Here is a 14,008-nt window from a genome sequence, read left to right as displayed (position 1 = left end):
AAAAAGTTATAAGATTTAAAATATTTGACTACTTAAATTAATATTTTTAAGGCATCCCAGCAATATGAACTATCACTAAAAGTGAGATGTTAAAGGATGTAGACACCACTGTGCTGAGCATTTGCTGCTAGTAACTTTTAGGATCCCCTTTTTTATCATGCAATGCAAAATTCAGAATTAGATTTCTTTACTATTTATGCAAGGTATGGGGAGAGGTACAAACCTCTGCATAGCCTCCAGGTTATTGTTATGTTGAGTGAGGAACTAACTGGGATAGACAGTAGGAAACTGCAGGAGGGATCCAAGTTCAAATCCTGCATCTTTCTGAGGGTTTACCACCATTCTGTGTGTTAGAGATGCTTCATTCTGCTTCAGGTTTACATTACAGCTTTTCACTGCCTGTCCAGCTTCTCTTTCAGCTCAGCTTCTCTTTCAAGAAGGGAGCAAGGAATTGTGATGCTTCTCTAGTGACAGCCACTGTGTCATGTAGGATGTTACAGACAGGTAAACACTGCAGCAGCAACTGGAGCTCAGGGCCCCTTCCCCTCCACCTGTGCATCAAAGTGGGTGTCCTGTGGTAGGTGTGGACTCAATGCGTGTGTGTGCTTACTCTGCAAAATTAGAACAGTTGCAACAGAAGAATCAGGGAGTCCCCAGACTGCACTGCTAGTCTCCTGGAAGGTGAGAATGATGACCTGGAGAAAATGGGCATTGTTAAGGCTGAGTCATTCAGGGCATGCACAAAGAGGGCATTTTGGGAAATCTGTTAAGAGAAAAACTGTGTGTACAAATGTTAACAACACCTGAGTGTTGGCATTAAAGATACATATTGTTGATATGTGCCTTTTAGTGGGCACAGCTTTTAAAAATATGCCATCTAGCTATTGAGGTGATGCACTTTACAAGACAGTATTAGAGTTGGTTAAAATACCAAAAACATGTAAATGTTCTCACAAGCAGTGCTCAAAAATATCTTATTTGGTATTTTCAAACTTGATTGGGAGTGAAGTAACCTTAGCAGGACAGGTTTCAATCCAGAGGTTCAGCCTCAAGTCTCAACATGTTTTTTCATTTGTGTATGTGTGTAAAGCAAGGGAGGATGATAGTGGATTAGAGCCTGACAGTGCATCAGAGTCAATAAGCTGTCAAAGGGTTCAGTGCTTCCCAGCTTTATCTGTCATTTTAGTAACATTTAGCCTTCTGATACTTGTATTCCAAGCCTGCTGCAAAGCTGAAAACAAAGTATTTCCTAAGTAATTGCATTCTTACTGCAAATGACATTCTGTGTTTCAACTGTGAGGTACCAGTACCATTCACTCATACATATCTGTTAAGGGTGAAGCTTCAGGAATCTGAAAAAATCTGTATAGATAATTCCCCAGTTCACAGGTTTGATTGATATTTCCAGATGAAATTGTCTGCAGGATTAGAAGTATTTTAGGAACACAGGAATCTGTACTTATAACTGGATCCGGCATCCCCACAAACTGATTGTTTAGTTCCAATGATCCTTGTGTCCTCTTATAAGGCAGATGCCTGCAGTTCATCGTGCATTGACAGGTCTGACAAAAGTGAGAGGACCAGGGTACTCCCATTGTCATGCCAGCCACAAGCGTCATCAGTGTCCCTTTAGCACTGCCATGCACTAAGTGCGGGCTGCATGCGTGTTCTGGGACATTTTTTCATTATTCATCTTCTAATCGTGGCAAGCTTTATTTGTAACATGATGCAAAGGCGGCATCTACGTGATGTCTTGGCCTGGAAAGCCACGTGGCTGCTATTGAAGCTCAGCACAGTGGGACTTAATCAAGTATTTCAGACATAAACTGAAAACAGGTGCTACTCAACCATAACAGGAGACTGACCTGCTGTTGTATGCACAGTATGGTTTAATTGCTGTAAGTAATCTAATAAAAATGTACCTTATATACAGCCTTTTCTTGGAAGGCTTATTTGAGTGGAATAGCATGTAGACTTTGTGTAACTTGAAGAATACATATACAAAGAATGCTTGTAGTTCTGATTTTCCACTTGAATTTAAATGTCAAACATCATTAGTTTTAAGATGTTATGAATGTTAAAAATCAAAAGATTGTATTAAGCTCAGTGTATACAAAATGTAAGAGTGATCTTGGGTGCTTTCTCGCAGTGAGCTACTCAATAAAAATAATGTTGAAATGGAAGATAATGCAGATAAGTTGAAAGCAGCTAGTTGCATGCCATTTTACTCTTCTTGTCTAATGATCATGTCTGTCATATCATTGTGTGTAGGTTATGAATTCATGTGAAAAGGATTTGTGTGTTAATGTCTGTAAACGACCAATGCTCAAGTGTATAGTTGATCATTTTTATTAGGCCTTTTAAATGTTGAGTAATTAAAAGTCAATACGATAACTTTTTTCAGGACAACTTGCAGTGTCTGAACAGTCTGAGTTTATTTGAGCTTTGGAAGCAGCAGAATAGCAGGTAGCAGAATCTCATGAATTTTACTAACTACATTTTCCACTGAAAAGACAGAAAAAGAAAAAGCAGTTGAGATGATTTGGAGATTAAACCCTAACGAAGAGCTCAAAGTAACCAGACAAATGGAATAAGTGTGATGTCCTGTAGCATTTTGATAGTTAGTCCTAGATTAAAAAATAGGTATATTGTACACTGATTGTGGCATAAACCCTGACAAGTCATTTCAGATAATTGTAAATATTTTTGAGAAGCTTAATAAGCCTGGAATTCGTTAAAAATTCATTCTTTTCTTTAATCTGAGATCCAGATTGTTGGACCAGGCTTTAATTCAGCAGTGGTCCTACAAAGTTCTTTCGCAATAGATAATTAAAAGATGCTAGAGCTCCCTGCTGTTCTCCAGGAGCCACCACACATAATCCATGAAGATAAACTTAAAACCCAAGATAACGTTTATCTAAATTTGTAAAAATCTGTATTAGTTACATTTGTAATGTTATTAATCCATCACTTTTTCTAAAGTTAAAGAAAATATGTTTGTGGAAAGATTTTATATACCTGATTATTCAGTAGCTCAGGAGGAAGTAATTGTTTTAGAAAAAGGAAAAAAAAAAGTAACTGGAACATAGAATCCAAACTGGGTATAGGTTTATGTACATAATTAAGCAGGACTATAAGGGAAGGCACAGTTAGGGTCAGGAAGCTTAACTATTTTTACTTGTTCTGTTGGTGATTCTGGTCTCAGTGAACATGCTGAGGTGCCCTCGGATGATACCAGAGATGTACTGGCACCAGTGTGCACAGTCCTGACAGACGGCTACTGCAGCAGAGATTGCACAGTGGGGAGGCACATAATTAGGATGGTTAGTACTGCAGAATCCACAGGCCAAGAGCAGCTCTTTGCTATTAAAAGCAAACAAAACAGCCCCACATTTGTAATGTTGTTTTCTGGTTCTGAAAGTAGATAAATGGTAGAAGGCATCAGGAGGCTAATCGCATCTTTGTTGACCCTCTGCAATCTAAGATGCACTATCCTTGAGCAGCAGCTACATGGAACTGTCTCCTTACTCAACAGATGCTTTCACTTAGTTTAACACTAAATGTTGCAACCTTTCTTGTTTAGGTAAACGGAACTTCATTTCTAACTTTTGCAGTACTTACAGTGTGCTACTTAGTGCCACTTCCAAGTTTCCTGTACCCCAGGTAGGGGATAGACCTATTTATTTGAAAATTACATCTCGCATCTAGTCCCTAATCTTTGTATTGAGCAAACGAGCAGTACTGGGTGTGTTATTTATGGTGATGCAAGAGAGTAAAAGACTATAAATCTGAATTTTTGGCTCCTTCCTAAGTCTGTAGAGCTGGCACTTAATATTTTGTAACCTAGAAAGCCAAGCAGAAGCAATGTAAGTGACAGTAGATGTTAACTCTATAGTGTTATCTTTACAATATTAAGAGTGGGATTACATGGCTTAACTTGTGAAGGAGTGTTCAGATTCATGCTGTACCTTAAATAATTACTTCCTGTTGTTTGGCCAGCTTGGGATAAAGGGTGACAAGGCAAGGAAGAATTAATTTTTACTTCTTTCAAAGAGTAAAGAAAATTTGCTATGCAAGAAAACAAATCAAATTTCATAGTTCAATTCTTAGAAAGCATTAACTTTTTTAAGGTAGTTATATTTTATTTGTAATGCAAAGTTTAATTTTCATTGCTTAGAAAAGTGTGCTTTAGAATCCAAATGTCACCATAAAAGATTTGCCATGAGGAGCTTTTATGGCGTCTTTCCACTGTAATGGAAATTCTTGGTGCTACGATACAACATTTGCTGTTGTTCCTTATAATAATGTGAAGAGTTGTGCATCTCATCTTTGTGCATGCAAATTATTTTCTCCTCCTGATCATATTTGTTTGACTCTAAGGAAAAAAAAAATATAATGAAAACTTCAACTGCTTAACCTGGAAAAGAATAAATTACTTTTAAAACACAGAAAATGTTTCATTATTATTACATGCAGCAAGGCTGCCGATGAGTTTCTCATCCACACATTCAGCATCTTGCTCGAGGGAGAGAAGTCTTGATGCACCCTGGCACCGCAGAACCGCCGCCTTCCTCCTCGCAGCTGCCCGGCGCGAGCCGCTCCGCTTCCCGCCTCGCCGCTTCCCTCACGCGGCGCCTCAGAGCGCGGAGCGCGAGGCCGCGGCCGCCGGGAGCCGCTGCCGAGCCGGACCGCCGGCGGGGAGCTCCGCGAGGCGGTGAGAGGGGCCGGGGCGGGGTGGAGAACGGCTCGGGGCGGCGGGAGGCGGGCGTGGTCCCGGGGTCGCGGTGGGGTGCGGAGCCGCTCTCCTCGAACGGCCGCAGGGCTCGGCGTGTGCTGCCCGGCCGTCTGCAGCGCGTTTACGACGGGCGCGAGAGCAGAGGTCGCTGCACGCGGCCGTACGGGCCGAGCGTTCAAACCCGAGAGCGATAAAGGGTGGCGGTGGCAGCTTTCCTTCGCTGATAGGAAGGCGGTTATCTCGGCCAGAAGCACGAGGCGCACCGCACGTGCCAGCGGTGGGCCGCTGCGATAAGCCCGTGGCAGCGGGACCCGCCCTGCTCCGGCGGCCGTCCTCCATCTCCTCGTCCTGACCACCTCCGGGCTGAAGTCCTCCCTGCCTCCTGATTTCCGATTCCCTGTTCCGAAGTTTGAGACTATGGGAGACCTGCCGCAACACCTCACCAAACACAGAGGAAATCTTACGTGGTTATTCCCTGCGGGCCGCGTGCTCAGCGTGCCAGCGCGGTGCTTAAAGTTTGACGAGGATCTTAGCCATTGGAAACGTGGTCTGATTAAAAGAAATGTCAGGCAACCTGGTGGTGGTATCAGCCTTTCGTCAGGTGGAGGAGGGAACCTTTCTTTGCAAGGTTCTGTAACTTAGGGCTGCCTTACGCCTAACCCTTGAACCTGCCCCTTTCTGGTTCTTCAACACACAGGGAAGGTTCCATTTTCCCTGAATCGTGCTCACTGCTGGCTGTGTCCATGGGCTGCACTTAGCTCCCACGGCTTGAAAGAGCCGCCTGGCTTGCAGCATGAGAAGATAAATTGCTTATAAGTCTGTCACAGAGAGCAAAAGCTCTCTCAGGTTTAACTTCAAGGCAAATATGAAATAACGTGGCTGAAGGAGACAGAATGGACTCTCAATCAGCTGACTTGTTATTTAAGGGCTTGCTCTGTCTTTCTAAAAATACAGGGTGGGGGTTTTTTTTGTTTTTCTTTTCTGGTTTGGAGAAAAAAAAGATGAGTGATACACTGGCAAGAAGTGCATACGCTGACAGATGAATAAACCATACTCTTGAGAGCTGTAAGGTTGAAAAGAACATTCCAGAGATAATGCACACTTTTGGCTTGGGAGAACTCCCGTGCATCAGAAACACATCCCTCTGAAGATGGTTCTGAACTTTAGAGCTTTCAGTTGAATAATTGCTGTGAGATTTGATATATTTTGAATTATTTAAATTTCCATTCACTGTAATTGAATAACACTGCAGTTAGTGATTTTAAATGTAGTTGAATTAATTATAACATTTTGTTAAGTTCCTTTAGTCTTTCCTTTGTCCTTTTTTTAATTTCAAAGGCCTCACTAATGCAAAAGGCCCCTGCACAGAGGAGAGATGAGTCAGAGCTTGAATGGCCTTAGACCTACTTCTGCCTATTAACCACCATGTTGCAAGTTTGAAGCGATGTTACTTGCATATCAAAGAGCAAGCCTAGGAAAGCTACAGCTTCCTTTTTAAGCTCTGTTCTTCTGACCCTCTCAGCTGCAGCCTTTCATGGAGAACAAGTCAGATTCACATACACACAGCTGTAATAAATTACCTGAATCTAGCAACAAAGAGAAGGGTGAATTCATGTAGGCAAGGGGGCCAGTCTGAAAGTGAGCTTTATGAGATGGCTGTGGCCATACATCCTTACATGTTAATGTAAGAGAGAGAGCAGTTTGAATAATGGCATTAGCCTTGAATTTACATCCCACATATGACTTAAAAATACCCAAGCAAAAGCTGTCCCCAGACTGCTGCGTGCGTCAGGGCTGCCATGGACTCATCTTCCTCTGCCCAGAGCCAGCACTGCGAGCAAGACAGGTACCCATAGCCCCTGTCCCTGCCAGCTGGACACACCCTGAGCTCAGGCACTGCACTTTGTGTCAGTGCTCGTTCCAGTGCTGATGCCTCATGCCATGGGCAGTCATAAAGCCTGTGATCTCCAAAAAGCAAACCAAACATGCTGCCCATATTAACAGAAGAAAGGCCTGCAGCTATGACTTTGAGAATCTATGATGGGAAAAGAAATTACACTCTTTCTGATAATAAGCCTGTCAAAGCTGCATGTTGGTCTGTAACTTTTCAAATTTCAGCTGAAGGCAAATTCCTCCCTTGCCTGAATCCAATAGCTTATTTTTGTGTCATCCCTCCGACTCTAGTTTTCTCTGTCGTGCTCTATTGCAAGCTATATATAGGAACAGAGCAACTGTCAGCTTGGAAAAGTACATGGCTTCTTATGTACACAGCGTGGGTTAGAAGGCTATTAGAAGGTCGCTGTCCCAAAATGGGTAGCAGTATACCCATACATGAAAGGAGAAATGATGTGCATCTTCCAGTTTCTTTCCATTCTCTGTTCTAGTAATGAAAGTCTAATTTTAGGATTTTGTATTTACTTTCTGGTTTAGGCATGTCATGTTATGTACTAACACCATCAACACTAAACAAATGCTTTTTTACTCAGATTTCCAGTGCCTAATGTTATAGTTGATTATTAATTTTACATTATAAGAGAATTGTTCTTGCAGTATAAAACCTCCTGAGACGATGGTTTAAAAGGGCAAATGTGTTTGGCTTTTTTTTGGTCAATTCTGTAATTTTTATTTCTGCATTCTTGTCTGCTCTTTACTGCATTGGAACAAAATGTGTTTCTTAATGGATCAGACAAATGTTTCTTGCATATTTTCATGTACCCTTTTATATGCTTTTCATTAACTCGAAACATCTTTTAATGAGAAAGCAAATCATAGGCTAGACAGTAATCATCTACAAATCACCTGTCCTTGACAGAATAAGGCATGCTTACGATTTACTCACCAGTGTGTGGTGGCAACCACTTCATGGTGAGACAGAATGCCAGTGTTATGAGTAATGTCCAAAGACAAGCAGTTCTTTAGGCAGGACTCCCAAGAGCACAATATGAAAGTTTTAAACAAAAAGTGAGTTTGTATTTTGGGCTTAGAAAAAATGGCTGAGGCTGGAACTGAGAGCAATAGCAAACATCTGAGAAAATCAGTGCATGCTCATCACCTTGATGCTTGCAGGTGGCAAAATGTCTCAGCTCAACAGCAGGTACCCACATGAAGGAAAAACCAATCTTCCCCCACGATTCAGTCCCCAGACTAACCACCACTTGTTGGCTTTTGAGAGGAGTTATCCTTGGAACACTGCATTAGTATTGTGTTTGCCAACCTCAAGGCTTAGCACAGGACAAAACCATGAATTTAGCAGAAGTACCAATTCAGATAAGTACAGGCTCAGCTGTGGCTAAATTGGCAATTACGAGATGATAGTCTCTGCTCCTCGTCATCGTCAGCACTGGAAGTTTTGTCTCAGTTCAGCGAGAATTCTGTTTTGTAAGCTCTCATTTGTCTTCTGTTTGACAGCTTAGAGTGCTTTTTTTTCAGCTGTACTGATGAATTGCTGTCAATGGAAAGACCTCCAACACCAGAGGCATACCAAAGGATTAGCCAAAATCTACAATTCCTACATAGCTGGAAAAGGCAGAGATTAATTATAAAAGGACCGGACCAGAATATGAGATCATCTTCTCAAATACTACTTGTGTTCAGGATTACAAATCCACGTCTATCTATCTTTATCTCTGACCTTTAAGAGTAAATTTTCAGCACAACCACAACTAGTGGCAGGAGCAGTAGAAGCAGGAAAAAGATCACTGAGTGCTGGCCAGCACTGACTTTTTACCTGCTGCAGGACTGAGCGAGTTCTGCTTTCAGATAATACAGAGTTTTACAATTCCAGCATCTGCTCTAGGCTTGTATTGCAACCACAGCTGTGAGGAGGAATGATGTTCTTGACGCGATATAAAATTGATGCTTTCTGCCAAGCAGTTGGTATGCTTTCAGAATCCTGCCACCATTCTCTCATCTTTGTGTTTTGCTATTTAGAAGGCTGAGGCTAATGTGACCTCTGTGAAACGTGTGCTGTGGTCTGGCTGCATTTTGGTGTCAGAGCATTGTAATGTACCACAAAAGCAACAGCATGGTTTAATAATATCATACCTACTGGGAAGAAGTGAGTGTGAAGCTCATTCAGTAGCTCATACTAAACTCAAGCCCATCCTCATTGAGGCAAGTAACAGCTAAGTAGGTCAGCAATCTGCATTTAGGCTCCATTTTCACTGTATGTGATTGCAGGGAGCACCTCATGCCCTCTTTGTCTTTGACTCTACAGCATGACTTAGGCCTTTCATATGCCTGAAGAGAAGTGACTTGGCTCTAATCCCAGAGGAAGTGAGAGGTACTGTTCTGCCAGGCTGGCTGCAGTACAGCCTCATTACTTTCAGGTCAGCGCAGAGCTCTGTAGTTCCCTGCTGTCCCAAGAACAGACTCAGTGCATAAATGCAACAAGACGACGTCGTCTCAGATCCCTTTTTGTATATATCATTAAATAACAACTCTGTTCCAGCAGACATTAACCTGTTGTGCCACTGGAGCTGGGAGCCTGGCTGAGCTGCCAGCAACAGAGGGGGCCATCCAAAAGGATGGGGGCACTGCTGTACAACCCAGCCCACAGGCAAGAGCGTCACTGCCTCACCAGAACCAGCAGTCATGTGGAAGGCAGGAAGGGACAAAGTCCAGTACAACTTGGAAATATCAGCCGGTGCTGTCCGTGGCTCATGCTGACACAAAGTTGTGGTACATGTATCCTCTCACCCAGCAAAGACAGTAGGTGAGCCAGCTGTGTAACCACACCTTCAGTTACCTTTCATCTGCAAGAACACCTAGCTGTGAGAAACTTGTCGAGCACATTCAAGAAACCCCATTCCTGGGTTGGGATTGGCAGCGTATGGTGTCAAGTGATTGCTGGAAAAAGGAATCTGTAGGACTTCAGAGACTTAAAAATCAGATATCGCAGATGGAAGTGAGCCTGCAGCCCTTTCCTGTTCTATCCCTCACACTTCAGTCACCACATGACTTTGTTTCAGCATTATTACTTATTTATATAATAGGAGGCAAGTATTTCTGCACATCCTCTCGCTTTCAGTGTTCACTGCTGTATATCCCCAGGCAGGTGAGACCCCTGAACATGAAGAGAACACTATTTGAAGGGCCAGACAGCTGACACAGTAGGCTGCCACTCCAGTATCTGTTTGGTTTGGAATCAGGATGATTCCCGGTGATGGGAGTAGTGATTACAAACTGATTAGATGCTTTCATTTTTAATGCCAATAATGATTTCTAAAACACCAGATGCCCTTCCTGAGGCATAGCACCCAGTTCAGCTGTTAAAGAGTACAAGAATTTCATTACTGAACACTCTTCCCAGCCTTCTGCTTCCTTATGTTTTGGACAGAAGGACATCAAGTCACGTTACTGTACTTTGATGGTGATACTGTTCCTTTAATCAATTAGTAGAGACTTGACTTTCAGAAAAAAGGTTATTACAGAGAAGAGATATTTTGAGGCCTTCTAATTACATCTCAAAAGTGCAATAATAAGGAAAAAAGCTGCTCTGGGAATACAGGAAATGTTAGGATGCAAAAATACACCACTCAGTTTTACAGTCTGCTTACCATGTGCTACGTAATTGCAGTGCATATTTGATTTATACTAATTACATTTCAGTGGGTTGATTTGCTTTCTGACGGGAACAGAAGTGCCACATTGTGAATTCAGCTTGCTTATGCCTTTTGTGCACAGTGTCACAAGCCTTGTTCTTTTAAAAACAGAATATAACCAAAACAAAACTATAAAAGCCACCATCCAAGCTGCACATCACAGCTGATGAATATACTCAGTTTCTCTTTGTCGTGTTCACTTGTATGCAAACAGATTTTAAATTTGGCTCACTGGCTACCATTCATAAGAATATATTTTAGGTGGAAGAATTATACAGCTTCTCAGCTGATGATTATGCAGCTGCCAAAAGCGATGAATTCAAATCTCATGCTCTGCTTTTTATAACATTTTGATAATTTGGTCCTGAGGAATATTCCAGATGCAACTAATTATCCTGTAATGAGGCTCCTAAAGCTGACAGACAAACTGTTGAAGGTGTCCAACTTGTTATAAATAATGATTTTATTTTCTCTTAACTCTTCTTATGTGGATGCTACCAATGGTCCTATCAGTGAAGAGAAAGGAAGGAAAACACTGTAAGGTTTATGCAATTTAATTGTTGTGGCTATAAGGACAAACAGGATAACCAGGGCAAAAGCATTCTGCTAGTCAGTTTTCAGTCTGCAAATAATTACTTTCTTCTGTAATACTTAAGTGTCAGCTACAACAAATTAAGTAAAGTTGATCAATACCCATACGCCCTTTCTGCTCTTCTTATTCCTTAGTTGTAGATAAAGACAATATAACGTCTGTGGGCTGCTAAGTGTTATGTAGAAGGATTCCAACATACAGCAGATATGATTAAGCTAAACTAGAACTGAAGTGCTTTGACCAGGAACTGGAAAAGAAAATTACAGATTGTCTGTAATCACCTACTCTCGACTCTATCCAAAATAGCAGAAGACCTGAAGGCATAAGAAAAGCTTTAAAAAAAACCAAAAAAACAACCACACACACACACACAAAAAACCCAGCGAAATCAAACACCAACAAGAATCCATAGTTTTGAAATTGCTTGCAAATTATTAGTGTTTATTTGCATTCTCATTTATCTTGGAAATGAGATGGGTAAGTGAGCCCTGGTAATAAGTAAGGGGGTATGTGACTTAAAACGCGTAGTACAGTATTACACCTGCTGGGAAAGGCTGCACTTGGCAGCGGGGGAAGGCTAGTTACAGCCTTTAGTTTATGTTAAGTAGAAAACATTTTCATTTTTATAGTACCTTGAAATTTAACAGCACTCGGGGGGGAGGTAGGGTTATAGAATCCTGCAGTTAAAAGATACTTTTTTTCCCCAAAAACAGCCACTAACAGAATGAAAAGCCATAGCTCCACAATTAAAAGGCACTAAAGGACCTAAGACAGATCTGAACCTTTTGATGAAATTCAGACTGAATTATCCTTACACATTAGCAACAGTTCTCTGTTGTTGCTATTGTTTTCTATTGACTGCAGAGACTGTCTCTCTCTGCAGAGAAAATAACTGCTAGCGTATTGATGGTGAGAAATGCACTAATGTTCATAACTCAGTACTGAGGGGACTTAGGAAAAAATGCCCTTTTGATGAACAGACTTGGACCCATCTCTAGAAATGACGCTCTGGTTTTTATTCCTTCAGTTCCCTCTCTCCAAAAGGCTTTCATCATGCACTTTGTGTTCCATAGAACTTCTGCAACTTCACTCACCCAGAGGGACTTGTTACCATATGTATTTAATTAACATCTGTCTTAAATTAAGAAAATAAATCCCTAAAGTTGAAAAGCAAATATACTGGAGGACTGTCCTCTTGCACTGTACTCTTGTTATCTGAAACAGAATAATGCATACAATTTGTGCCCAAGTAACACCTCACTATCACTTGTGACAAACCCAATTATCCCTGGGATCTTAGCCTAGAACTATGCAAGGGATGTAAGGTGGTAGAGATTTTCTTCTTTCAAATTAGTCAAATGCTTCTGAAACAGATATGATTCTGCTGGAAAAGAATTGTGAACAAAAATCAAGAAGCTTTTGATTCTAGGCTATCTTAGCTCTTCTATCTTCTGAGCATCAGAAATGTCTGGAAAACTAGTATCAGAAGGCTGTTGCAGAGGTACACCAAGTAGGGATATTAACTTCTTGTTATGACCCATGGCAAAGCAATGTCAACTACTCCCCAAATCACACATATGGTAAATAGAGAAGCGTGTTCCTTTATTGGCTTCTGTTAGCTGCAGCAAAATATTACTGAAGAGTGGAAGAACAACTAAAAAAAAATACAAAGCAGTCCGCTATGCATACTGCATCACCAGTAGTGCTCTGTAGGTGGAAATAAAGTTGCATAATTTTTTTTTTTTCTAAATAAACAAAGTACTTCCTATAGAGGCCCACTGCTTAGGCAATTGCTTTTCCATGGCTTAGTCATCCAGCATTAAATGAGATGCCTGCAAGATATGTTTTGACAGGTGCTGCTGAGCTGTTTAGTTGAGGCAGTTTCAAGTCATGACTGCTATTTGCTTTCACTGGTTCCAGAATGGAATTTTTCTACTGAAGTACTTATTGTGGTACAACCAGAAATAACTCCTTTGTGCTTATAATATGCAGAGGTGCAAAATAAATTAAATAAACCAAGCACAGGAGTAAATAACAGGCAAGAACAAAAAGGCCACACACCTTAAATTTCAAGTACAGGGGGCCATGATCTAATGGATATGATTGGTCCCTGTTTACAGAACATTTCTAAACACAAGATTTTTTCCCCCCACTTGCAATATATTCTTTGCACACAACTTTTGACTTGCGTTTCTGGGAAGCAAGCTACCATACTCAAGCTCTTGAATAAGCCCTTGAAATAAACTAAGAAAGTCTACTTTAGAGTAGTATAAATCAGTAAGCAGAAAGAACTTCAGTAGTTGAAATCCTGGGCAACGTCTGGCACAAGTACTTCTCCAGTAGCGGAACCTGCTAAACAGCAGCAAAGAAAAGTCTAGGCCTCAATGTCTACAAGAACTGAGACAACTAAATTCTGATTTCCCCAGATTATGCTGGAATGCACTGAAACAGGTTTTTTTTTCCCTACAATCACAGCATGTGAGGTCAGGGGAGAAGACATCCATTTTCAATCAACAGGTTTACAGTATGGCAGTTCAGTTACAGCTGCCACTGTAAACATGCAACAGAAATTTGTCAAATAGAATGGTGCCCTCAAAGATGGCTAATACTGTAGTCAACAATACCTACCTACATATTCAAGCAAGCACAGAACTATTCCAAATGCTTCCCTGGAGTGGGGCCCCAAATAGCAACATAGATCCCTGACTGATAAGTCAAAGGAGACAGCTACCTTTAGAGAAAAAAAAAAAACCAAACACAGGAGATGAGGGAATCAGTGTAATTCAAAACAGGCAGCTCAAAGAAACTGTTGCAAATGGGAACTTTTACAGGGGAAAGAGAACAAACAAAAGAAAAACCATTCAAACAAATGTAGAGATCCTTTTAAATCTAACAATTTAAGATGGAAAATGAGTGAGAAGGGGAGAATCATTCCTCATGCATTACCATAATTGTAGTTCAGCTCTTGCCTAAATAGGGGGGAAAAAAAAAGACAAATTTTGGATAAGAATGGTTGAGAACTCTTATATTGCATTGAGAAATGCTACATTACATTTAATGCTCCTTCTGTAAAGGTAT

At 41.1% G+C, this 14,008-nt stretch overlaps 1 protein-coding gene across 3 annotated transcripts in view; it reads right to left on the bottom strand.

The window, feature by feature from the left end:
• Positions 1–4,116: 4,116 nt before the first annotated feature.
• The window catches only part of MARCHF5 (membrane associated ring-CH-type finger 5), a 30,937-nt gene continuing 21,045 nt past the window's right edge, over positions 4,117–14,008 (bottom strand). For 2 of the 3 annotated variants that reach the window (XM_052677910.1, XM_052677913.1), the window contains exons 6-7: positions 13,559–13,661; positions 4,117–10,844 (exon numbers count right to left, since the gene is read on the bottom strand). In XM_052677910.1, the coding sequence (XP_052533870.1) occupies positions 10,822–10,844; positions 13,559–13,661 (126 nt within the window). In that variant the 3' untranslated portion in view covers positions 4,117–10,821. Of the gene's footprint in view, positions 10,845–11,925; positions 12,638–13,558; positions 13,662–14,008 lie in introns of those variants that run through there. The other variant, XM_052677912.1, reaches the window with a different exon arrangement.

Source organism: Tympanuchus pallidicinctus, unplaced genomic scaffold (assembly GCF_026119805.1).
Source record: "Tympanuchus pallidicinctus isolate F22 unplaced genomic scaffold, pur_lepc_1.0 scaffold16, whole genome shotgun sequence".
Classification (NCBI taxonomy): Eukaryota; Metazoa; Chordata; class Aves; order Galliformes; family Phasianidae; genus Tympanuchus; species Tympanuchus pallidicinctus.
Note: the sequence above shows the minus strand (reverse complement) of the source record. Positions and strands in the feature narration are given on the sequence as shown.